The 24,327-nt window shown below is 33.6% G+C and overlaps 3 protein-coding genes across 7 annotated transcripts; 2 read left to right on the forward strand and 1 right to left on the reverse strand.

Moving 5' to 3' along the window:
* Positions 1-315: 315 nt before the first annotated feature.
* On the forward strand, positions 316-8,398 carry LOC149676709 (retinaldehyde-binding protein 1-like). Its single transcript, XM_089837789.1, has 8 exons — positions 316-483; positions 6,122-6,398; positions 6,459-6,618; positions 6,680-6,741; positions 6,812-7,011; positions 7,139-7,249; positions 7,860-7,959; positions 8,030-8,398. The coding sequence occupies exons 2-8, from the start codon at positions 6,152-6,154 to the stop codon at positions 8,185-8,187; spliced, it is 1,038 nt and encodes a 345-aa protein (XP_089693915.1). The 5' UTR covers positions 316-483; positions 6,122-6,151; the 3' UTR covers positions 8,188-8,398.
* Positions 8,399-8,412: 14 nt separating this feature from the next.
* On the reverse strand, positions 8,413-20,158 carry LOC149676710 (uncharacterized). Of its 4 annotated transcripts, none has more exons than XM_089837777.1 (14): positions 19,739-20,158; positions 19,569-19,670; positions 18,040-19,481; positions 14,721-14,895; positions 14,556-14,637; positions 14,378-14,469; positions 14,251-14,308; positions 14,111-14,182; positions 12,965-13,204; positions 12,259-12,867; positions 10,985-11,353; positions 10,471-10,666; positions 9,552-10,387; positions 8,413-8,776 (listed from the first exon to the last, which is right to left on the reverse strand). In XM_089837777.1, the coding sequence occupies exons 1-14, from the start codon at positions 19,763-19,765 to the stop codon at positions 8,631-8,633; spliced, it is 4,446 nt and encodes a 1,481-aa protein (XP_089693903.1). In that variant the 5' UTR covers positions 19,766-20,158; the 3' UTR covers positions 8,413-8,630. The 4 variants fall into 4 exon arrangements, with proteins under 4 accessions (XP_089693903.1, XP_089693904.1, XP_089693905.1 ...); XM_089837778.1 differs by having other exon boundaries at positions 14,111-14,179; positions 14,556-14,640; XM_089837779.1 differs by having other exon boundaries at positions 10,985-11,326; positions 14,556-14,640; positions 19,739-20,157.
* Positions 20,159-20,659: 501 nt separating this feature from the next.
* On the forward strand, positions 20,660-23,014 carry Dad1 (dolichyl-diphosphooligosaccharide--protein glycosyltransferase subunit). Of its 2 annotated transcripts, XM_089837787.1 has the most exons (3): positions 20,660-21,016; positions 21,083-21,259; positions 22,462-23,014. In XM_089837787.1, the coding sequence occupies exons 1-2, from the start codon at positions 20,806-20,808 to the stop codon at positions 21,211-21,213; spliced, it is 342 nt and encodes a 113-aa protein (XP_089693913.1). In that variant the 5' UTR covers positions 20,660-20,805; the 3' UTR covers positions 21,214-21,259; positions 22,462-23,014. The 2 variants fall into 2 exon arrangements, with proteins under 2 accessions (XP_089693913.1, XP_089693912.1); XM_089837786.1 differs by lacking the exon at positions 22,462-23,014 and having other exon boundaries at positions 21,083-21,284.
* Positions 23,015-24,327: the final 1,313 nt, after the last annotated feature.

A 24,327-nucleotide genomic window follows, 5' to 3' on the forward strand; every position in this document is an offset into this window, starting at 1 on the left:
TGGCTGACTGACACACTTTTTTCTGGTCGACTGAAATTATAAGAGTCTAAAACTTTCAGGGGATGGTCTCTATACCTGATTCAACTTATCCCCAAGCAGTCGGAAATTTTATTTCAACCGTTATCTGGACCATAGCAGAAGCAGACAGACCAGAGGCGGTTTTTACTTTTTAGTAAATTTTTGGTTTTCGTTTCCGACTGACGTACGTTTGTTCGAACTAGTGAAAGTGAAGTAACTCGACAACTCGCGTTGCAAAAAGTAGGACTTCAACGGGAAAATTTTTTTTATATATATAAGTTTGAATTACTTAAACGGTAAAAACCGGCTTTCAATATTCTAGCTCGTGTTGGGGTGTAGTGTTTTATTTTTTCTTCTCTCTCTTCTCACTCTCGCTTTTTAAGAGGAAGTTAGTGAACGCACTTTGTTTGTAGTGTTAAGATTTTTTCGAGTTTCAAGTAACATCAGGATATCATATTTGAAAAGGTAAGGTTCTTTACCGTTGTTTTATTAAAATTATATAAGTTTTTTGTGTATTTATGTTGTTATGTTATGTGATTTTTAATTAGTTTATGGTTAATTTAAGAGATAGTTTTCAGACCATTTACAGTGCAGGAGGCCAGGCTATTTGGCGGACAAAGAGCTGTAAAGAGTAGCCTAGTCTCCTGGTGTAAATGGTATCAATCCTCCTATGTATAAATGTGTTGATTATGGAACATTTTTGATTAAAAAAAGATGATCAGATATGTTTTGCTTAATTATAACTTCAGATATCGGTAACACAGATTGGTATTAATTTTTAGGGCCATTTTCCGTTAACTTTATATAGGTTTTAAGCGTTGAAAGCTAATTTCTGATGCAACAAACGTGTTAGGGACCTCTAACCAATCACAGTTGCGCGTTGTGTGGAGGATTTATAATTGGTTAAACGTAACTAGGCTGTTTTCTTATATATATATATATATATATATATATATATATATATATATATATATATATATATATATATATATAAATGTTTCTACAATACGTGTATTTTCAAAGTAAATTAATTGATGACGATTTTAAGGCAAATTATGTCATCATAAATATTTAAAAATATCAAGATGTTAAGCGCGAGAAAATAGTCCCTAACAAACATTTAATGATAGTTAAATCAAGTCAGGTTAATGTTAATAGTTAATGATATTTATCAAGTAACAATTACGAAAAAAAATTGACTAAATGGAACCATTTAAATAGCGCAATTTAAATAAACACAACAATTTTTTCAGTCTGTCTGTTAGTAACGCTCGATGAGGAATTAGAGTAGAAGGTGCGTACCTCTCTATCACGGTCTAAGTTAAGTTTTAACGGGTCGAAGTTATAAACAAAGACAAACTTGAAGTACTGAATGCGTGTTATACATAGTTAGTTTTCAGACAAGGAGGATTCATACAATTTACACAAGGATTCCAGGTTTCTTGGAGTACTTTTAAAAACGCTGAATACGTTGTCCTCCAAGTAGCCTGGCCTCCTTGTGTAAATGGTATAAATCCTCCAAGCCTAAAAACTACGAACACTAAAGTATATTCAAAATAAAAAATAATTCAAGGATTAATAAGTATTGAGTGAAAATATTAAAATATCACAATAAAAAATATAAAAATAATGATGAATCTATAGGGCGTAAAAATCCTTCAAGAATCAATCATTTAAAATGACTTTTAAAATTATCATAATCTTAAAAGAGTTAGAATAAGGAAAGAAAAATATATTTTATATATTCCTTTTTAATAAAAATAAAAAAAATGGCTTTAAGCCAAATTATTTCCGGTGATGTTATATAATAATGAAGCAAAGCAAAAAAGGGGGAGGGAGAAGGGGAAGGGGGTTGATCCGTTTTAAGCTTTAAGCAAAATAAATAACGATTATAGAAACAGCTGAGCTACCCCCGCTTGGTATTAGGAGGAAGTATATCGCATTATCTTGCTTTTACTTTTCACAGAACTTCTTTTAACAATAAAGAAATCAAAAGCGAATTTAAAAGAACTATATATATACGTAGGTATAAATTGGTTTACTTTTATGTTAAATCTTGCATTGAAAGTAAAATTATTTAACGGAAATTAAGGAAAAGTTTCGGAAGTGGTAGTTTGAAACGGAATTAAGATACGTGTTTTATGTTGTTAGTTGCTTAAACATGATTTTTATTTAAATATCATGGGTTTCAACGGGTTCTTCTAATATTTTAGTCTCTAACTTTTAATATTTACTGGCATCTACTTCCAAAAACCCCAACTTATAAAGGTATTCCAAAATTTAATTACTTAGCTAATTTAATTAACTTTAAATTAAAATTCACACAAAAAAATCTACTAATACAACCGAAGCCAACGTTTCCCCTATAAATTCGGTATTATGTTCTCCACGTGACTTTGTCGCTCGAGCTACAACCCTAATACTTTAATAAACACCCCTTCAAATTATTCATAATAATAATTATAATTTATTCATAAATAAATTTATCAAATCAAAACACCCAAAGAAAGAAAAATCCCCTAAAACATTTGAATTTAAATCAGGAAAAATAGCTTCTTAAGTCTAGTTTAATAATCCCCATAACACATCCGGGCACTGTAGGCAAGATATTCAAAACAATATATTATCATAACACCCAAGTCTTTATATAAAAAAAAATACATGAAAACAAGCTTGAAATAAGAAAAATAAAAAAAAAAATAAAAAGAAAGTTCAGTTTTCTCTAGTGAAAGTGGGACTGTTCTCAACCATTTCTTGACCCAGATTTGCCCCTAACATACATTTTTTTTTATTTTAACTTCGGGCCAAGCTATAAGATCGGATATAACGTTTTTCCTCATTTTTCTAAAATCGTTACGCGTCAATAGATTTTTCATTAAATCTAATAACACGTATGGTTTATATAATCATCTGATATTTAAATTTTTTTTGACGTTTTTAAAACATTTTATTCTTTACGACAAAATATTTCCTTAACATCTTAAGGTGTGTCCCGGGGATGTTAAGTAACTTAACTTACAAAATACTAAATTGAGTCAAAAATCAATTTTGAAGTTAAAACTAGGCTTAACAATTTTTACTGGAAAGTCAGTTTCCGGTGTTTGAATTAGGCTTAGTGTATAGGACTATTTCTTAGGTATAGGACTATTTCTTAGGTTCATGATTGGCTGAGTTTTAACACAAATTTAGGCCTAGTTAACCTTATTTAATTATCATTAAAAAGCTTAATCAAGCCTTGGTTTAGTACAAATTGTAATTTGAAGATTAGGCTTAGTAACTTCTACTTGGAAATTTATAATATATATAATCAAATTTCTAACGGTTCAAGTCAAACCAAGGCTTAACCACTTTCTAATTGCAAAGTCAGATTATCATAAAGTTAGGCTTAGTATTTGAATAACTTAATTTAAATAGGCTTAACGGCTGTTGGATCTTCACACAAAATTGGGGGGGGGGGGGGCTATTTTACGTATTCATTAGGTCATAATTCACAGTCAAAGGCTTAAAACTTGTTCAGAATTGCGATTCTAGGCTTAACTATTACATATCATAAATTTTTAATATAAAAACAGAGATAATTTATAAACATAAGTATATGTTAAGTTATTCATTTCTTTTAGGGTTAAAATCTAATCTTAAATTTGGGTTAGAGAGAAAGTTTTCAGTTAGATTAAAATTTCTGTACAGCAGAAGGTGGGACGTCATAGGGGGTTTTCTTTTTTCGGTAAAACAGGTTATGAGTTTTTTTAAAAATGTGGGCTTGCGTTTTTAAAGAGAGGGTGTCCTTCATTAGGGGAGATATATTAATGTCGGTCGGAAGCTAGAGTCTTCTAGTATAGTTTCACTTCCTCATAGTTTTTGCAGAGCCAAGTCTGAAATTTTGACACTAAAAAGGTCATACTAAAACATTTCCCTGTACAGCGTCATGAGCTTTAAATTTAAGGGCCTTGGGTATGAATAAGGAAAATTAACTCAAAATTGATTTAATTACAATGTTTCTAAACTTTAAAACGATTTAACGATTTAAATTCGGAAATAAATATTTTAAAACCTAATTTTTATAGGCTTTTAACATTAATAATGACGTTTAAATTTAAACAATAGCAAATGTACCTGTGAATTAATTCTATTTATATCGTATTTAAGTCATTAGCGAAATAAAAATGTTTCCTATTTCATTTAAAGAGATTTAAATCTGAATATCAAATTCCGGAAATAACTTCCGCCTAATAATAATAAAACTACTACTACTTCCCCTTTAGTTAAACATCTCTTTAGAACAATTGAATAGCGTGAAAAATAACCACCCAATTTAAATAATATAATTATATTAAAATAAAATTTAATATAAATTTCAAATTTCTATTCTTGTTAATTTTAATTTTAACTTTAATTCAAAATTCTATCAAAAGAGTTTCCCCACACGTATTTAGGCAATTTTTTTTACAGGTCAAAGTTTACGGGCGAGACCCATTTTGAAAGTTTTTAAAAATCAGTGGACCGTTAAAAATGATAAAAACAGGGTTTTATAAATTATTATTTCATTTTCAAAGGCTGGGTACAATCAAAGGCAAATAAAATTAACAGACAGTGAGTCAGACACGCACATGATTCGCGTAGGAAAGGTTTCACGAATCACTCACTTTCCGTTTTTTTTTCTATTTGCATTTGCTACTACAAACAATAAATAAAAGCAAAAGTTACGAAACTATATTATTAAAAATAATAATAATGGTTTATTTAACTACTTAACAATAATTTCTTGAAGAATTCTTACCAACCTTGTAACTACTTAATAATTTTAAAATCTAATAACCTTATTAGAACGCGTTTTTCTTTTCGTTGAGGGTAAAAGGACACAAGATTTAACTTTTTGATTAAAGTCATTTGGTAGCTATGTAGCCTCAACAAATTGAGGACAGCTTTCATATAAAAAGAACCTCGCAAAGGTTATAGTAATGCCTTTAAGAGTATTAGTGTTTTTTTGGGGTTCATATCATGCAGTTTGTTTGCTGTCATTACAGAATAACAATGACAATTCATGTCAAAAAAATATGTGTATAAAAATTTACCCTATAAAATTAACTGTTCTTGTTGTTGGTTTGATCAAAAGATGACCGCACGTAGTAAAACGGGATCAGGATATGATAAAATTCATCTACGTATTTTGACCTAAACTAACTTTTCGATAAAAATTGGTCCAATGCAACCCAATCGGACTTGATCAGGATATTATCAAACCTTTAAACGTATTTTGAGCTAAATTAAACTTTTAGATCAAAATCGGCCCGATCAAACTGTATTTCGATCCAACCCAGTACGACTTGATCAGGATATTAATAACATTTCAATGTATTTTGAGTTTTTGACAAAAACTAAACATTTCGATCAAAATCAAGCCGATCAAACTTTATTTCAAATTGTTCGAACTATAGCTGATCCAGTTCCACTTGATCAGTATATAACCAAATTAATCTACGTATTTTAACCTACACTAAACTTTTCGATCAAAACAAATTGATCAAAGGCGTTACTTTCTACTTTCTCAGACCGATGTGTAGGTATTAACTTTTGTGCTTGGAAAAAAATGTTCTAAATATTTGAGATTATCATCAATATTTAAACTAACCTGTTAATAATTTTTATAACAATAGGTTGATAAGCATAGGGTAGGTAGGGGGGTTCCGTTTGAAGTTTCCGTTTCGTTCTAAATAGGTTAATAATATTATAGATTGAATGAATGCAGGTGATGACATAATAGTTCTTTAAATGGGGGTTACTTTTGACAATCGAGCGCAGCGTGCGGGACTCCAACAGACCATATCATAGTGCGACAGTGGTGCTACTCGTTTTTCTAGCTTTCAGGGTCCAGTGTGTTTCACTTTCACTCAATAACTATTATCATTCTTCCCCCCCTTCAATAAAAAAATGCTAGTGGACTCTCACAAAGGACGTCACATAAAGGTCCTTGGGAACTTGAATTCCATAACAATAGATTTATAGACTGAATTCCGAGAGTATTTGGGTTACTAATACTAAGTCCTGTAAATTTAAAATTTCGATAAAAGTAATAATTTAAAAAAATTTATGCTTCTCGTTACAGAAGGTAACGTAACACGTGGTTCGCGTCACAATGGATTACACGGAGAAAACGGAACCAACAAGTATCCCACCACCATTACCTCCAATTAGCGAAAGCAGCGAACACTTCAAAAAACTAAGGGAAATTCACAGCACTATGGAGACCTTAACAATTACTTCAATCGATGACGAGTCCGAATCAAGTACCGATTCGGGTTGCGACGAAGAAGAGGAAGTTGCCTTACAGGAGTTTAGGACATGGGTTAAAGCCCAACCACATTTTGTCAATTGCAGAACTGGTAATTGCATTTAACAACGCGTTATAGGCAACAAATAAAAATGACTTTACATTTTTTCAGACAGCAATTTTTTGTTACGTTTCTTACGAATGAGGAAGCTAAACCTAACTCAGTCCCAGCAGGTTCTGGACAAGTACCTAACAGTTCGTACGCATTTTCCCTATTGCTTTCACGAAATGGATGTTGAGGAACCGGGAATTAGGGACCTGATCGCCAAAGGGTATGTATAAAAAGTGGTTTCTCGCGTAAAATTTAAAATTCAACCGACAAACCTTTCGCAGGTACATCTTTCCCTTACCTAAACGTGATATCCATGGTCGCGTTGTTATTTTCGGTGTCCAAGGTAGGACAAACAAGTCAATGACTATAATAAAACTAACCCCACTATAAACTCCAACCTGTCTTAATTACAGCCGCAATGGACCTTAACAACGGTATTCAAAAACGCGAAGACGTCTTTAGGACATTTGTTATGACATTCGAAGCCTTACTTGAAGACGAAGAAAATCAGAAGAAAGGGTTGACGTATATTTTTGACCAAAGTGGTATTAATCTCAGTATGATTTATCAATTAGGGTTAAGAGATATACAAAGACTCTTCACTGTCGGCGAGGCAAGTACTTGCGTGTTAATTGTGTTCCGTGTTTGACGTAAAATTGTCTTGTTACCATGTTCCCAATTGTCCGAACTAAGGTAAGCGCCTAAAGCTAGGTAACTTGAGAATTTCCGTGTGTTTATAGAAAGCTGTACCAGTTCGTCACAAGATGATTCATTGGTTATATTTGCCGCGTTACCTTAAAGCAATCTATGACGTATTTAGGACATTCCTCAGCCCTAAACTTCAATCCAGGGTATGGTTAATTCTAAACGTTCAATTTCTTAAAACTTTCTCGTACAATTTAACAAATTTGGGGTGTTATAACTCTGGTTCTATAAGAGGTACAGGTAATTCCTTTGAGTATGTTGTAGCCCTATCTCTCCTCTTTGCAACGATAAAAAGTACTTGGGGTTACAATAATCGGGGCCCGAGTAATTAAGGATAATGTTCACTAACGTCCTCTCCATAGGATTAACAAGGGCTTATTTACACTTGACCTTTTAACTCTGGTTCTATAAAAGATACGGGGAAGCCCTTCGAGTATGTTATAGCCCTGTTTCTCAGCTTTCCAACGATACTAAGTACTTGGGGGTTTCAATAATCGGGGCCCGAGTAATTAAGCAAAATGTTCATTATCGTCCTCTCCATGGGATTAACAAGGGCTTATTTAAACAACACCTTTTAAGTCTGGTTCTATAAAAGATACGGGGATGTCCTTTGAGTATGATATAGCCCTATTCCTCCCCTTTCCAACGATGCTAAGTATTTGGGGTTACAACAATTAGGGCCCGAGTAATTAAGCAAAATAGAAAAATTCTCAATTTTGGTGAATTGAGCCTTACCATTTAAAACACATTTTGCAGTTGGCCATTCATGACAAATTAGACACAATTCCAGACGAAATTCCGAGATCAATTTTACCCAAAGAATATGGCGGTGAAGTACCATTAGCCGAAATGACCGGTAACTTATTAAAATTAACTATAATTAAATTGATCCTAAGCTAACAATAAACCTTTAACACGCAACGTAGCTCAATGGATCGAAATTTTAAAAACTAAACGAAAGCGTATATTAGATTTGGATAGCATGTCCGTTGACGAAAGCAAACGACCCAAAGTGAAATCTAACAAATACGGTTTCATGCGTTACGTTTCGCACCTAGTTGGCTATAATACCCAAGGATCGTAAAGATAACTAGGGGCCTAGTGTTTAATATTTTTGATAAACCATTAAAATGTTTAATTAACCTTTGTTAAATATAACTATATATAAATATATATTTTAAAAATGAAACTAAATATCGGAGAACTTTTAGATAAAGTTCCGCGATTGAATAATAAATAATTTTGTATGAATATTCCTTTTTGTTAAATAAATAAATGATATGAAACTGAAAAAATCATGTTAATTAAATACCGGGATTATATGTTATTTATTTTAAATAACAATGTACATTTTTTCATATGTATATAATATAATATAAGAACAAAACTAGCTAAATATTAGCATGAATTTTTTCAAGGGTTTAGACCTATAATGATCAAATTCATTAAAGGAGTATCCTTTTTTTTTTGAAGAGAGATATTAGTAAAAATATTTTAGAGAAGAATTTAATCAAAAGTGTACTATTTTTAGAGAATGGCTAACCTTTCCACGAGTGTTAAATCTTTGGAGAGGTTTTTGATAGACTGCAATAATTTCGGCAAGTCCTCATCCTCCGAATCAACCGCGTATTGGTCCTGATCTGAAGGATCTTCACCATACTCAGTTTCCAAAACTGAAGGGGGGGGGACAAAGATAACTTTCAACATTTTGTCGTAATTTTTACACCGATAAATATAAAAGTGCTAACATGCAAACTATTGCGAGGATTGCTTTCAAGCCATTCAAAAGCATACAACACGTTTAAATGAACACTGGTGACGTAGCTAGCGTCTTAAGTAAACCGAATTCACCTTGAAGCACCACAGTTTCTACTCACTTTGTCTAAAGTTACGCTTAAAATTTGCAATGCAACAGAAAGGATATTGTGCAAGTGCAATTAAGAAGACACGACCTTACGAACTCTTAACTTTGAAAACTATAGCTTAACAATGGTAAATCTATCGAAAACTGGGTAGCCCAAAACCGCTACTATTCAAACACCATGTGCAAATTATGTTTCAAAACCGTGCATAAACAATTACCGCGTTTTTGCCAACGTCTTAAGTTGGAAAAGAAAAAGCGCAATTTCGTGCAATAAGTAAATTAACGCTACCAGTACCTTGCGCATTTGCACAAGCAATTTCTTTGCAAAATTACTTAATGTAAAGAATACCCGCGCAAAAATGTGCAAGAATCAAAAATGTCAAGTTGCTAACCGCAGATAGGCAAAAATGCGCAACAATATTAAACATATCAAGGAGCTAACGGCAGCAAGGCGAAAATGCGCAATAATCTTAAACATGCCAAGTTGCAAACAGCAGCAAGGCAAAAATCATGAACATGCAAAGTTGCTAACCACACATTAATTGAGACCCCCAAAGACAAAGAAAAACAAAAAAGTGACTCACTCTTCAGTTGTCCCTCGATCAAATCCAACTTGTTCTCGAGATTAAGTTGAACATCCGATATATGTTCCAACAAATTTTCCTTGCAAACTTCGGTATCATAAACCTCTTCAACTTTGGGTAAAGGTTCGTAATGTTGCGGTTGATGAAATAAATGCGCGCCTCTTCGAAAGCGTCCACGTCTCCTTCCAGGCATTCCACCAGTTCTATAACTCTTCGTTGCCGTGGCCGGTGTTGTTGTCGTTGTTGTGGTCATCGTTACTCTTTTAGTTTTGGTTTCGAGAAGATGAGTCCGTAGTTCCGTTTCGGAATCACTTATATCTTCCGGTACGACGGCCGCGGAAGGTCGCGTTACACTAGGGCCACCGGAAACCGAAGTAGTTGCAAAATCAACATCGGTATCTTCGGTTGTCGTTGTGGTAGTCGCGGTTGTCGAATCGATACTCGAACAAGCCGAGTTTAAATTAACATTATCGGGTTGCCCTTTATCGGTATCGGCTTTAATTGGCGGTATTTCCAAAAGTTTCGATGTTTCGGTACCGTTATTATCTTTCATGTTAAAATAAGAATGATCTAAAGCCGGAAAATCCCGCGCGCTATCTTCCGATGTAGGGATACTATTCATAAAGTTTTCGTCTATTAAAGGTTCTTTGGGGTCCGAAATGCCTTCATCGGCAATTGCTTTTAACACTTGTTCAGTGGTTTCAGCGTCTAATGTCAACTCGGAATCCAAATTAGTGGATTTTGCCGTTAAAGTACTTTCATTTAAGGATTCATTGCTTGCCGATAACTTATCCCATGGTTTTGAAAAGTATTTCAAATCGGAATTATCTTTAACCCTGTGTTTTTCAGATAGAAGGCAAGGCTTAAGTTTACACTATTTTAAGAGTTAATTAGGGACAATTAACTAAGTTTAATTTACCCTTCTTTCGCCAAGTTAATTTTGTAGTCTAATGTATGAAGAACATTAACTATATTGTGCATGGAGGATACAAGCTCATGGGCGGCCAAAATTGAGCAAGATTGCTTGCAATTAGTCCCCATTTCGTTAAAAGTAGGAAGTTCCCCGCTTTTGAAGTATTCCTGATCTAATCTGTACTTGAAACTTCGTCTAAGACCTTAAATAAATACAAGGAAAAGACAAGGCTTAGCTAAACCCTCAAAACTCGCCTGATTCACTGACCAAGGCCTAATAAATCTAAATCGTGTTGCATCATTAAAACATTTAATTAAATAATTAAAATAATGCTAGTAAATAGACTAATTAAACTTGTTTAACATCAAAATACAAATATTTTCAATTTAGAACACGTAATTTAGTTGGCACCGTTAACGAACTTAAAATTTAAAAAAGTAGGCTTAACTTAAACAAAGGAAAAGCAATTTTATAGAAGATTTCAGAGTATTTGAAAGAAGAAATTGTTGCAAAAACTCACCACGAGGATTGGTGCAAGCGTAGCAAATGTATTTGTCGGGAACTTGCTCGGCCACATCAATGTTGAAACAGGATCCGTGTTGCCATGTCATGCAAACTTCACACTGTATCATGAGGCCATTCTCTTCATTAACTTCGCAGATACAGTGAACTACTTCATCATCATTATTCCCTTCATCTTTATCATCAATTGTGTCCTCCCCAATTTCAGTAACTTCGTCCAAATCATCTTTGACAGCTTCATCAGTCTTAGAAGCGGAAGTTGATTCGGAAAACCTATCTGACCTTCGTCTGGTAACTGGTCCTATACTAGTGTCTTTCTTTTCTTGCAAATCGTCCTCCGCTTTTGAAATATCCGTGGTTTTTGTTACTGTTAGTGAGTTTATGACTTTTTACACGGAGTTTAAACAAGTTTCGGCAAAAAGAGCATTTAGTTGTAGCCAACTGTGCTAAAATATTTCTCAATGCTGGCATATTGCTAGCCGCCATTTTAAATAACGTTAAAGATAATAGGTGATAATTTCCTAAGCCTAAAATAGACAAAAACGTCTAAACCAAGCCGTATTTTAAACAGTGTCTAAATAACAACAGAAATGACTACCAAAGCTGAATGCAATGTTTGATTTTAAAGTCATAAAAAGCGGCGTGACCTTTATCGATCTATATTTCCCGCCATTTTCTTCAACAGATTGCTAAGCCTACATTGGCCTAAAAACTTAATTCTACAGTAAAACGCACATTCATACAACTTTAAGACATCTATAATTTCGTTTCCGAAACTATTTTTAGGTGAAATTGATCTCCAAGCCTATTTTGATCTAAAATAATGGACCCCAACCCAAATTCCGCTCTTTCAAGCCATTTTCATCAACAGATTGCTAAGCCTAAATTGGCCTAAAAACTTAATTCTACAGTAAAACGCGTAATCTTGCAACTTTAAGGCATTTATAATTTCGTTTTGGAACCTATTTTTAGGTCAAATTGATTTCTAAGCCTATTTTGATCCAAAAAATAGACCCCGACCCAAATTCCGCTCTTTCAAGCCATTTTCTTCAACAGATTGCTAAGCCTAAATTGGCCTAAAAACTTAATTCTACAGTAAAACGCGTAATCTTGCAACTTTAAGGCATTTATAATTTCGTTTTGTAACCTAATTTTACCTCAAATTGATCTGTAAGCCTATTTTGACCTAGAAAAATAGACCTAAACCCAAATTACACTGTTTGAAGCCCCTAACCACTCACACAACACAAAAATAAAAATAAAAAAACATACCTTTTTCCAGCTTTGGCTTCTTAACTTCACTCTTATTGGCGACACTAGTCTCAACTTTTCTTTCACCCCCAGCACCACCAGCCCCAGCACCACCCCCACGATTCTTAAGAACCTTTTTATCATTCAATTGTTTAACACCAGGACCAGGACCTTTAGTTGAACTTTCAGAATTAGCCTTTGGCCTTCCTACAGTCCGTTCATTTTTAACAGGGGGTGGTTTAATACGATCAGGTTTACTTTCTGACACTCTTCTTGGTTTTTGAAGACCGAGTGCGACTGTTTTATAGTTTGTGTAAATGGAATCATCTTTTTGGAAGCGTAACTTAGCGTGACGCGTTTCCATCTTAGTTATAGGGTAGATTCCTTTCTTTCCCACCATTTTTGGTGGAATAGCTAAAGGGGTTTTAACTAAACAATCCGTATTAGACGACACTAAGGGTAATTTAGCATCGGGGGTTGAGGTTTTGGGGGATTGGTTTTCATCTTTGACTACTAAAGAGGGAGGAGGAGTAACCTCTTGGATGGGAGTCGCGCTTGGTAAAGGACTTTCGTCCAATTCCATTTTGACTTCATTTTCTTTTTTAGGCTCATCGGTAACTTCAGCTTTAACTGCAAAGATTAAGTAGAACTCATAATGTTAAGAATTAAAAATTAAATTCATAATTTTCCCCGCAGTTGAATGATGACACTTTTGGGTTACACTCACCAATTGGAGTAGAGGGATCGGAACTGGTCTGTGAACTCTGAACTGGAGTTGATGTTTGAATTGGGGCAATTTTGGGTTTCTTAGGAGTTGCTTTGACCTTTGGCGGCTTGGGTGGCCGATGATAATGTTTGATGTGAGAATCAAGGAGACTCTCTTTTCTAAATGACTTGTTGCAATTTTCAAAATTACATTTGAACTGGTTATGATCCTCCTCCACCTTAAACAGCTTTTTAGGCACGACTAAACGTGGATTGAAATAATAGGCCTAAATTAGGTCTTAAGAGTACATTAGGGTTAATTTAGGCTTAATAACACGTGGGGGGGGGGGGGTTAAATTAGGCTTAATAATAGGGGGGGGGGGTAATTTAGGCTTAATAACATCGGGGGGGGGGGGGGGTTAAATTAGGCTTAATAACGGGGGTTAAATTAGGCTTAACAACATGGGGGGAATAAATTAGGCTTAAAAACATGGGGGGAATAAATTAGGCTTAAAAACACGGGGGGGGGGGTAATTTAGGCTTAATAACATCGGGGGGGGGGTTTAAATTAGGCTTAATAACGGGGGTTAAATTAGGCTTAACAACATGGGGGGAATAAATTAGGCTTAAAAACATGGGGGGAATAAATTAGGCTTAAAAACACGGGGGGGGGTTAAATTAGGCTTAATAACATGTGTGGGGGTTAAATTAGGCTTAACAACATGGGGGGAATAAATTAGGCTTAAAAACATGGGGGGGGGGTAAATTAGGCTTAATAACACGGGGGGGGGGTTAAATTAGGCTTAATAACATGTGGGGGGGGGGGTTAAATTAGGCTTAATAACAGGGGGGTTAAATTAGGCTTAATAACAGGGGGGGGGGTAAATTAGGCTTAATAACATGGGGGGGGGGGGTAAATTAGGCTTAATAACACTGGGGGGGTAAATTAGGCTTAATAACATGGGGGGGGGGTAAATTAGGCTTAATAACATGGGGGGGGGGGGTAAATTAGGCTTAATAACATGGGGGGGCTAAATTAAGCTTAAAAACATGGGGGGGGGGGGTAAATTAGGTTTAACAACATGGAGGGGGGGGGGTTAAATTTGTCTTAACAACATTGGGGGGGGGGGTAAATTAGGCATAACAACATTAGGGAGATACCACTTACAAGTTGGGGAGTTAAGGCTTGAATCATCATCAGTAGGAGTTTTATTCAAAATATTCTTTAAAAGTGGATCTTCTAAAAACATAATAAAATTAAACAAACATTAATGTACCCTGTAAAAACATTGAAATAAACTAACTCACTGCTTAATTCTTCATCAGTCTGAAGTTTTTTCACAGTTGCAAGTGGTAATGGATGAGTCTAGGTAATTAAAATTAAAAATTAGGCTTAAATAAATTCAGTAAAACGTCACAAAACTAACTAACTAACCAACTTCTCCACAACTTGAGAAGGCACTTTTGCAATAGAGGAATATAATAATTTCTTAACAAAACCATCATAAAACTCTACCATGTAATAATCTTTAATAGAAAAATTTATTTAATTATTTATTTATTAAATAATTAGGTTTAAGAATATCTCTTTTTTAAGGCCTAATTAGTATTACTTTCAGGTTGAGTTTCTTTAATGGTTGCCGGATACATTTTACTATCATTCCATCGTGCTAAAACTTTCTCACCAGCTTTAAACTGCTAATTAAATAAAATAATTAAATTAGGCTTAACAATGAGCAAATTAAGATACAACAATGAAGAATGAAAAACCAACTAACTTGGCATAGTTTTTTCTTGGTATTCTTTTTAATAGCAGGTTTAACATCTTGGGTCACAGCGCGTAACTTTTTGCTATGCATTGATATCCATTCATCAAAACGGCTACTCCAGCCGTCAAAATGAATCAAAATCTCCGCTTTCTCTTTATCAATTTCAACTATTTTGGCCATATACCTGAAAATACGTCATTTTAGAACAATTTAGAAAGCTATTTCTATAAAATACGTCATTTTAGAACAATTTAGAAAGCTTTTTCTATAAAATACGTCTTTTAGAGAACAATGTAGAAAGGTATTTCTATAAAATACGTCATTTTAGAGAACAATTTAGAAAGCTATTTCTATAAAATACGTCATTTTAGAGAACAATTTAGAAAGGTATTTCTATAAAATACGTCATTTTAGAGAACAATTTAGAAAGGTATTTCTATAAAATACGTCATTTTAGAACAATTTAGAAAGCTATTTCTATAAAATACCTCATTTTAGAGAACAATTTAGAAAGCTATTTCTATAAAATACCTCATTTTAGAGAACAATTTAGAAAGCTATTTCTATAAAATACGTCATTTTAGAACAATTTAGAAAGCTATTTCTATAAAATACGTCATTTTAGAACAATTTAGAAAGCTATTTCTATAAAATACGTCATTTTAGAACAATTTAGAAAGCTATTTCTATAAAATACGTCATTTTAGAACAATTTAGAAAGCTATTTCTATAAAATACGTCATTTTAGAGAACAATTTAGAAAGCTATTTCTATAAAATACGTCATTTTAGAGAACAATTTAGAAAGCTATTTCTATAAAATACCTCATTTTAGAGAACAATTTAGAAAGCTATTTCTATAAAATACGTCATTTTAGAACAATTTAGAAAGCTATTTCTATAAAATACGTCATTTTAGAACAATTTAGAAAGCTATTTCTATAAAATACGTCATTTTAGAGAACAATTTAGAAAGCTATTTCTATAAAATACGTCATTTTAGAACAATTTAGAAAGCTATTTCTATTAAATACGTCATTTTAGAACAATTTAGAAAGCTTTTTCTATAAAATACGTCTTTTAGAGAACAATGTAGAAAGGTATTTCTATAAAATACGTCATTTTAGAGAACAATTTAGAAAGCTATTTCTATAAAATACGTCATTTTAGAACAATTTAGAAAGCTATTTCTATAAAATACGTCATTTTAGAGAACAATTTAGAAAGCTATTTCTATAAAATACGTCATTTTAGAACAATTTAGAAAGCTATTTCTATTAAATACGTCATTTTAGAACAATTTAGAAAGCTTTTTCTATAAAATACGTCTTTTAGAGAACAATGTAGAAAGGTATTTCTATAAAATACGTCATTTTAGAGAACAATTTAGAAAGCTATTTCTATAAAATACGTCATTTTAGAGAACAATTTAGAAAGGTATTTCTATAAAATACGTCATTTTAGAACAATTTAGAAAGCTATTTCTATAAAATACGTCATTTTGGAACAATTTAGAAAGCTATTTCTATAAAATACGTCATTTTAGAGAACAATTTAGAAAGCTATTTCTATAAAATACGTCATTTTAGAACAATTTAGAAAGCTATTTCTATTAAATACGTCATTTTAGAACAATTTAGAAAGCTTTTTCTATAAAATACGTCTTTTAGAGAACAATGTAGAAAGGTATTTCTATAAAATACGTCATTTTAGAGAACAATTTAGAAAGCTATTTCTATAAAATACGTCATTTTAGAACAATTTAGAAAGCTATTTCTATAAAATACGTCATTTTAGAGAACAATTTAGAAAGCTATTTCTATAAAATACGTCATTTTAGAACAATTTAGAAAGCTATTTCTATTAAATACGTCATTTTAGAACAATTTAGAAAGCTTTTTCTATAAAATACGTCTTTTAGAGAACAATGTAGAAAGGTATTTCTATAAAATACGTCATTTTAGAGAACAATTTAGAAAGCTATTTCTATAAAATACGTCATTTTAGAGAACAATTTAGAAAGGTATTTCTATAAAATACGTCATTTTAGAACAATTTAGAAAGCTATTTCTATAAAATACGTCATTTTGGAACAATTTAGAAAGCTATTTCTATAAAATACGTCATTTTAGAGAACAATTTAGAAAGCTATTTCTATAAAATACGTCATTTTAGAACAATTTAGAAAGCTATCTATTAAATACGTCATTTTAGAACAATTTAGAAAGCTTTTTCTATAAAATACGTCTTTTAGAGAACAATGTAGAAAGGTATTTCTATAAAATACGTCATTTTAGAGAACAATTTAGAAAGCTATTTCTATAAAATACGTCATTTTAGAGAACAATTTAGAAAGGTATTTCTATAAAATACGTCATTTTAGAACAATTTAGAAAGCTATTTCTATAAAATACGTCATTTTAGAACAATTTAGAAAGCTATTTCTATTAAATACGTCATTTTAGAACAATTTAGAAAGCTATTTCTATAAAATACCTCATTTTAGAACAATTTAGAAAGCTATTTCTATTTTCTAATACGTTTAAGCACAGGCACAAGCCAATAAGCAAGAAGCCAAGGCTTAGCAACAAAAACAAATTCAAAACATCGTGTACATTTATTCACGATTTCAAGGATAATTAATTAGTAATTTGAACTAATTAATGTGTAATAATTAATTTTTATAACACATGAATCATGGTGTATAATTACAGCTCAAAATTAAATTAACAATGCACTGTACTCTTACCATCATTATTATAAGTTATGGTTTCATCTATCTAATTATTAACTTCAATTGAAACTAACTTTAATTATATTAGAAAAAAAAAAAAAAAACGATCTCCACACTAGTCTTTGAATCTGATATTAATTTAACAACAAAACAAGACACTACTCCATAGGAAAACTGATCCAGAATAAGGTCAAGAGGTCAAAATCAAAATATTACACAGTAATATTTTTATCCCTCATTAGACTTAGCAATCAGTGTTTTTAATTTAATTTAATAAATTTAAACTAATTCTAATAAGAATTCAATTTAAATAGAAGCAAAAGTGTTGCTACAGTTGACTAAATCACATGACCCAGTAATAAGCTAAGAATAAGGTCAAGAGGTCAAAATATTATATAGTAATATTTTTATCCCTCATTAGACTTAGCAAGCAGTGTTTTTAATTTAATTTAAACTAATTCTAATAAGAATTCAATTTAAAAGTGAAGAATTTAAAAGAAAAGTGTTGCTACAGTTGACTAAATCACATGACCCAGTAATATAAGCTAAGCTCCACCCACAATGATTAGAAAAAGAGAATGAAATGAATGCTTACCATTTTTCTTGAAAATCCATGGCTTCCAATTTGCACCCGATATCAAAAACAATTCCAGGTCTTTTGGGCATTCTTTTAGCGGATTTAACTGGAGTTTCTGCCGCCCCCATACTTCCATCCTCACTAACACTCCGACTTGACCTTCTTGACCTGGACCCCGATTTTGCTACGGTTAACACCCCTCTCTTTCTCTTTTTAGTCCTCGAACGTGACCTTTCATGTCCAATTATAGTTGATTCGGAGTTTGTAGGAGAAATTGATCTTCCCATTGATTCTCCATCAATTGATTCATCTTTAAGACTAACAGTAGCTTCGGAGAAACAAGGAGAGACGCATGTAGAGAAAGTTGTAGTACTGGGACTTTTAACATCATCGTAGCTTGTAGAGGAAGCTGGTTCTGAAGTGGTGGTGGGGGTGGTAAGTTTTGACGCGGGTGTCAGGGTTATTGGCTCCTCTTTTGGTTTAGAGGGTTGTTCCTCGTTAACGAGTTCATCATTTTTCTTTTTTAATTGTTCATCATTAACATTTTCTGTTGGTATTTCAGGTTCAGGTTTGTTTGAAACATCATCTTTAGGTGATTCCGACTCAGTTGCTTCGGTTTTCAATAACGTGTCATCTAAATCTTTCACGATATTTACCGAACATTCTCCAACAGTTGCTTTTGCTTTTAATAACAGTTCATCTTTCTCTTTCAATTCTTTAACAATATTTTTTGATATTTTAAGTTTTGGTTTTTTCTTTGCCATTTGAGCTTCTAATTCTTTTAAACGTTCAATCTCTGATTTTGGTTTCTTTTGATTTATTTGTTCGTCAGTTTCAGTTTTGGGGGAAGAAGAAACTGCTGAAGTTGAAGTTGGCAACTTCTCCGCTGTTTTTTTAACACTTGCTGAGGCTGAGGGCGTTTTATTGATAATTTTTTTAGGTTGAACGACTTTAAATTTGCTTTTCTTGGTGTTTTTAGGTGATTCATCATCATCAACATTTTTTGACGTAGCGGCTGGTCTCTTTTTAGTTGATGATGTTTTGGAATCATCCTTTGAACACGATTCTTTCAGTTTTTTAAGAGGAATATCATCATCATCATCATCTTCCGATGAAGTATCCAATTTTTTAACCGCCTTTTTGGTTTTGGGGAAATCTATTCGTGTTTTTGATTTTTCTAAGAATGCAGGGGTTTTGGTTTTACCCCTAGTGACTGTTTTTTCAGTTTTTAACTTAATACTAGTATCGCTACTACTAGCACCACCACCAACACTATTTTTGTCTTTTTTGTCTTTTAAATCCCTAGCTTTAGCGCTCATTATGGATTTCTTTTTAATTGCAATTGCAATTTTATCCTTTTTTAAATTAGCACCAGATTTATTTTTATTTTTGGTGGTTACACATTTTTCAGGAGAAGATGAAGGAGTAGAAGATTTTTCATCAATTTCATTTTTTTCATCCTGATTAAGTTGCATAATTGCATTTGGCACAAAAGTTAAAATATTAAGCCTAAATTTAATTAATTTAAATTATAATTAAACTAATACCTCTTGTACATCATCTGATTCTGTGATATTTTCTGAATGAGATGAAGAACTAGGTTCAGCATTTATATAAGAAGGTTGGTTATCATCAATCAATTTAGAATTCTGAGTTATGAGTTGCACGATTTTATAAGAATATATCATTAAAAAATTAAATTATAATTAAAACTTACCAATATATAACTCATAAGCCGAAACATATTAAAGTGATTAACTCCTCGATGTCAATCCAGTGCGGGTTTTTATTCAAATATCGCATTCGCGAAGCACGTGTTGCAATGTTTTTTAAAGAGGTTCATTTAGGCCTTGGCGTGCGAGCTTGGCGCCCAAAAAAGGCCCGGGGCCTTTGCTTGGAGTTTGGACCCGTTCAGTTCATTTTTACCCTCCGAGCTAAATTACTAATTCTACTGTAATTCTTTACTTGGTTAAAAAGGCTTACATTTAGATTGTAGTTATGATATTCTATTAAATAAACACTGTAATATTATCAGCGAAAAAAAGAAACAAAATTTAAACAAAGACCTTGCACAACCGGTTGCCGCGATTTCGCGAAACTACGCGGTCCTTTCTTTCTCCCTCCCTCCTTCACCCCCCTACTTTCACTTTCAATAGGAATAGCCCACTCGTTCCCGCTCGTTCCGCGCGCCGAAGTTGCTCATAGATCGCAACCATTGCCTACGTTAATCAAGGCCTGTGCGCGGTGGCTTCGAAGGGGGACTTTTAAGAAACGCAACTTCTTATTTTCTCCCTATTTAAGCGCGAGATTTCATTGATAGCTGGACCGAAACGCGCGCGAAAATGAGTATTTAAAATTCTAAGCGCGAGAAAATGAACATTTCAAATTCCAAGCGCGAGAAAATGAACATTTCAAATTATTTAGGTCCAGCTATTAGCGCCTCAGGTGAGAGAATTTGGCAACTTAAATTGCCAAAATAAAAATAAAAATCGGCGCCGCGCACAGGCCTTGATTAACGTAGGCAACGTCGCAACGCAACTTTGCAAGCCGACGAAAGCAGCTTGCGTCGTCGAGCGCGTGATCGATTTTGCTATGCATGCAAAAGGTCGTCAATAGAAGGCTCTGATTGGTGGAAATAATTTCTGACTCTTGATAAGGGGAGTTAGGGTTAGGGAACGTGGCATAAAAGTTGCCGGTACTTGACGTTAGACAGTTTTTCCCATAAAATTAACGATTTTAATTCAAAATTACCGAAATAATTACGTTAATTAAAGTATAATCAAAATGGCAGCCGGTATTTTGGACGTGTTATCAAAATTTTACGAAAGTTATACGACAAAAACGCCCAAGAAACTGAAGATCATTGATGCCTACCTTTTCTACATCCTTTTGACTGGAATCTTGCAGTTTGTCTATTGCTGTTTAGTCGGAACTTATCCTTTTAATTCCTTTTTATCCGGCTTTATTTCATCAGTCGCTTCATTTGTACTAGCAGGTATAAAGAAATCTTCTCATTAAACTAGCAAAACATCTAACACACCTTGTTCACCCCTCATTTCAGTCTGCCTTAGACTCCAAGCAAACCCGGAAAACAAAGGTGAATTTGGCAATATCAATCCACAGAGAGCATTTGCGGACTTTATTTTCGCTCATGTCATATTACATCTTGTTGTTATGAACTTCATTGGTTAATTAAATGTATATTCTGTCATTCCATGTACACTTTTCTAAACAATAATTAAAAAAATGTCTAAAAAAACTAATTAGTTGAGCAATCATTTTTATAGAGTAGTGTCGGTAGAGAGGGGAGTAGACTGTGTATCCCTCCCTCTAGGCGCGCTTTTGTAAGATGGGATACTGGTAGAGAGGGGAGTAGACTGTGTATCCCTCCCTCTAGGCGCGCTTTTGTAAGATGGGATACTGGTAGAGAGGGGAGTAGACTGTGTATCCCTCCCTCTAGGCGCGCTTTTGTAAGATGGGATACTGGTAGAGAGGGGAGTAGACTGTGTATCCCTCCCTCTAGGCGCGCTTTTGTAAGAGGGGATACTGTATGCGCCTGGTAAGGGGGGATGACACTGAGCTAAGAGATAGAAGGGCATGACGTTTGCATACCTAGAACTGACATTACTCAACAAACAATATAATATAGAGTACTGTCAGTTGTGACGTCAGATCCAAGGTTAAACGTCACGAGTCTGCCTTTAGCAATGGGCGGCCATGACAGTTTTTTTTTTATGGGAAAACAGCATGGGTGACGTCACACCCGCGCTTCTGACAGCACTCTATACACTAATGAAAAAAAATCACAATTTTCAGTTTAATATCTGGAGGGCATTTTTAAAAACCTTATTTAAAAATTAATAGGAATCACTTTTTTTTTCTAAACAATAATTAAAGGAATAGCGACGTGATTTAAAAATTATCTCAAATCTAAAGAAAACCTTACTTTTTTGAGAGTTTAAACTCTTCTGATTCCAAAAATATGCTTGATTAATATTTAAATATGAAGGAAAACACAGAAAAAACACTTTGAAAACTTGAAATTTTGGGGGGCAAAAGCAAATTTGCGGAGAAGATTTTTGGCGGGTTTTCTCCTTGCTACGTCACTCACGGCATCTCGCGGAAAAGCCAAACGCGCGCGCCCGAGACTCCCGAGTCTACTAATGCCGCGCGAATCTGAATAAAATGGGCTTAACACTTAGGCTGAGACACTAACAGGCGTCACGTGAGCGACATCTACAGTGAAAGTTTCTCCTTACTACGTCATCAAGCGAAACAAAATTTTAACTAGGCCTTTTCCAAACACTAAACTTTGATTGCAATTTTACAAATTTCTACGAAACCAAATACAAAAGTAAACATATCATAATAAAATAGATTTTTCAAGGATTTTTTTAGCATTTTAAGTTTGTGGGTGACGAAAATTATGTCACTAACACTTTAAATAAAATGTCTAAAAAATATTAATTAGTCGAGCAATCATTTTTTATTCAAACAATATAATATACACTAATGAAAAAAAAAATCACAATTTTCAGTTTTAAAATCTGGAGGGCATTTTTAAAAACCTTATTTAAAAATTAATAGGAATCACTTTTTTTTATAATAATAATAATAATAATATTTGATGTATTTTGTTTTAATAATAAACTCGATATCAAGAAGTGATATCTAGTTTATTAGGGAGAAGGTATAAATTCGTGTGCCCATTTCCAGCTTTATCTCCAGTCCAAACGTAGACTTGTCCGGAGTTAATCCCCGCCTCTTTAAATTACAGCCAGCATCTCATTGGTTCTTGAAAACTCGCGTCAGCGCGACGCCAATGACGAAAATTACCATTGAGTTGAGAAAATTACCACTAGAGTGGCCTTTCATTCGCAAGGATGTAGACCATAATGAACTCTATCACGCGCTTGTGGCGCCATCCCGGTGCAAAAAAGGGAACTAACAGAAAAGGCGGGAAATTTGACTAATTTCAAGAATACATGTAAAAGGCGGAAATTTAAAGTTCGTTTTCGAGATGGCGACACCATCGTTTGATTATAAAAAAACGTCTTGGTTTGGACCAAGGCCGAAAAAACAAACGATATGTGTGAGGTTTATCATTTGACTGAAGTTTCAGATATTGCAATTGTTTTAGTTATTTTTATCCATTTAATCCTTAATCAGTATTAAATTCAATCAACTGATTTTACTGTTAATCGATCCATTCCCTCTAAATTAATTGAAAAAATTACATATCTACGCTTTTTCAAGAACAATTACATTTTTCGAAAACATTTTATCATGAAATTAATTATTTTGAAGGGAGTACGTATTGAGGTGTCAATATAGAATATTTGAAATATTCTACTGACTTTCTTAAAAGAGCAGGTGAACTTTGACATAATTCGAAAGGAAAATGTAAATATTTAATAGTGGATTCCAAACAAGGGTGTTGCACTAATTTATACATTTAATTTCATATAACGAAATGCTACATTTCTATTGTCGCCTCTATGAAGAAAAGATTGCACTGCAATTTCCCTCTCCGTGCTTTAGAATTTCTTGGTCATAATTCAGTCTTCATTTGAAACGTCACCACCCCTTTCTACATTGTTGGCGCTACTTGTACACCGGTTACGTATTACGTGTAATCCTTTTAGTACGCATAAAGACCATTTCGGAAAACACACAGGGGCGAGGCCACCATTGGGGTATTCTCCCTCACACCAAGGGTCACCGCCAGACTGTGCCAAAGTTCACTACAGGCAAGAGGCTAGTCAAATCTCACTGCCTATAGCGGTGCTTCTAGGCAAGAGAGAGAGAAGACCTCAATGGTGGTATCACCCCTGTGTTTTAATTATCTGTATGTAATTTCCAAAATGGTCCACTCACTTACAAATGTACACCGATTACACTGAGTTATCGGTCCTTCAGGCGCTAGCGAGTGTCAGGCCACAACCATAATCATTCATGTACACGAATGTTTTATAGTTTTAGGTTATTAATGTTGGCGGGCAAGTCCGGAGAGTCATGTACCGTTCACTAATGTGAAAAGGTCTCGAACTATATGATAATATTGGCTGAGTGTGTTGCGACGGCTCAGATGACCCATACACTGGAACCACTGGTGATTGTAAAACTGTATATATTGGGAATATGAAGGAATGGGGGGGGGGAGTTACATCAAAAGCGCATACATTAAAATAAAATAATAAATTTTTTGTGTGCTACAGAGTGCCACCTACTCAAAGAAACCACACACGATAAACGTTGATGCTTTGTCTTATGAGGACGACATTAGTTTATAAATAAGTTTGAGCA

Source organism: Phalangium opilio, unplaced genomic scaffold (genome assembly GCF_054372755.1).
Source record: "Phalangium opilio isolate 3A_F unplaced genomic scaffold, DU_Popi_V2 ptg000045l_1, whole genome shotgun sequence".
NCBI classification, from domain to species: domain Eukaryota; kingdom Metazoa; phylum Arthropoda; class Arachnida; order Opiliones; family Phalangiidae; genus Phalangium; species Phalangium opilio.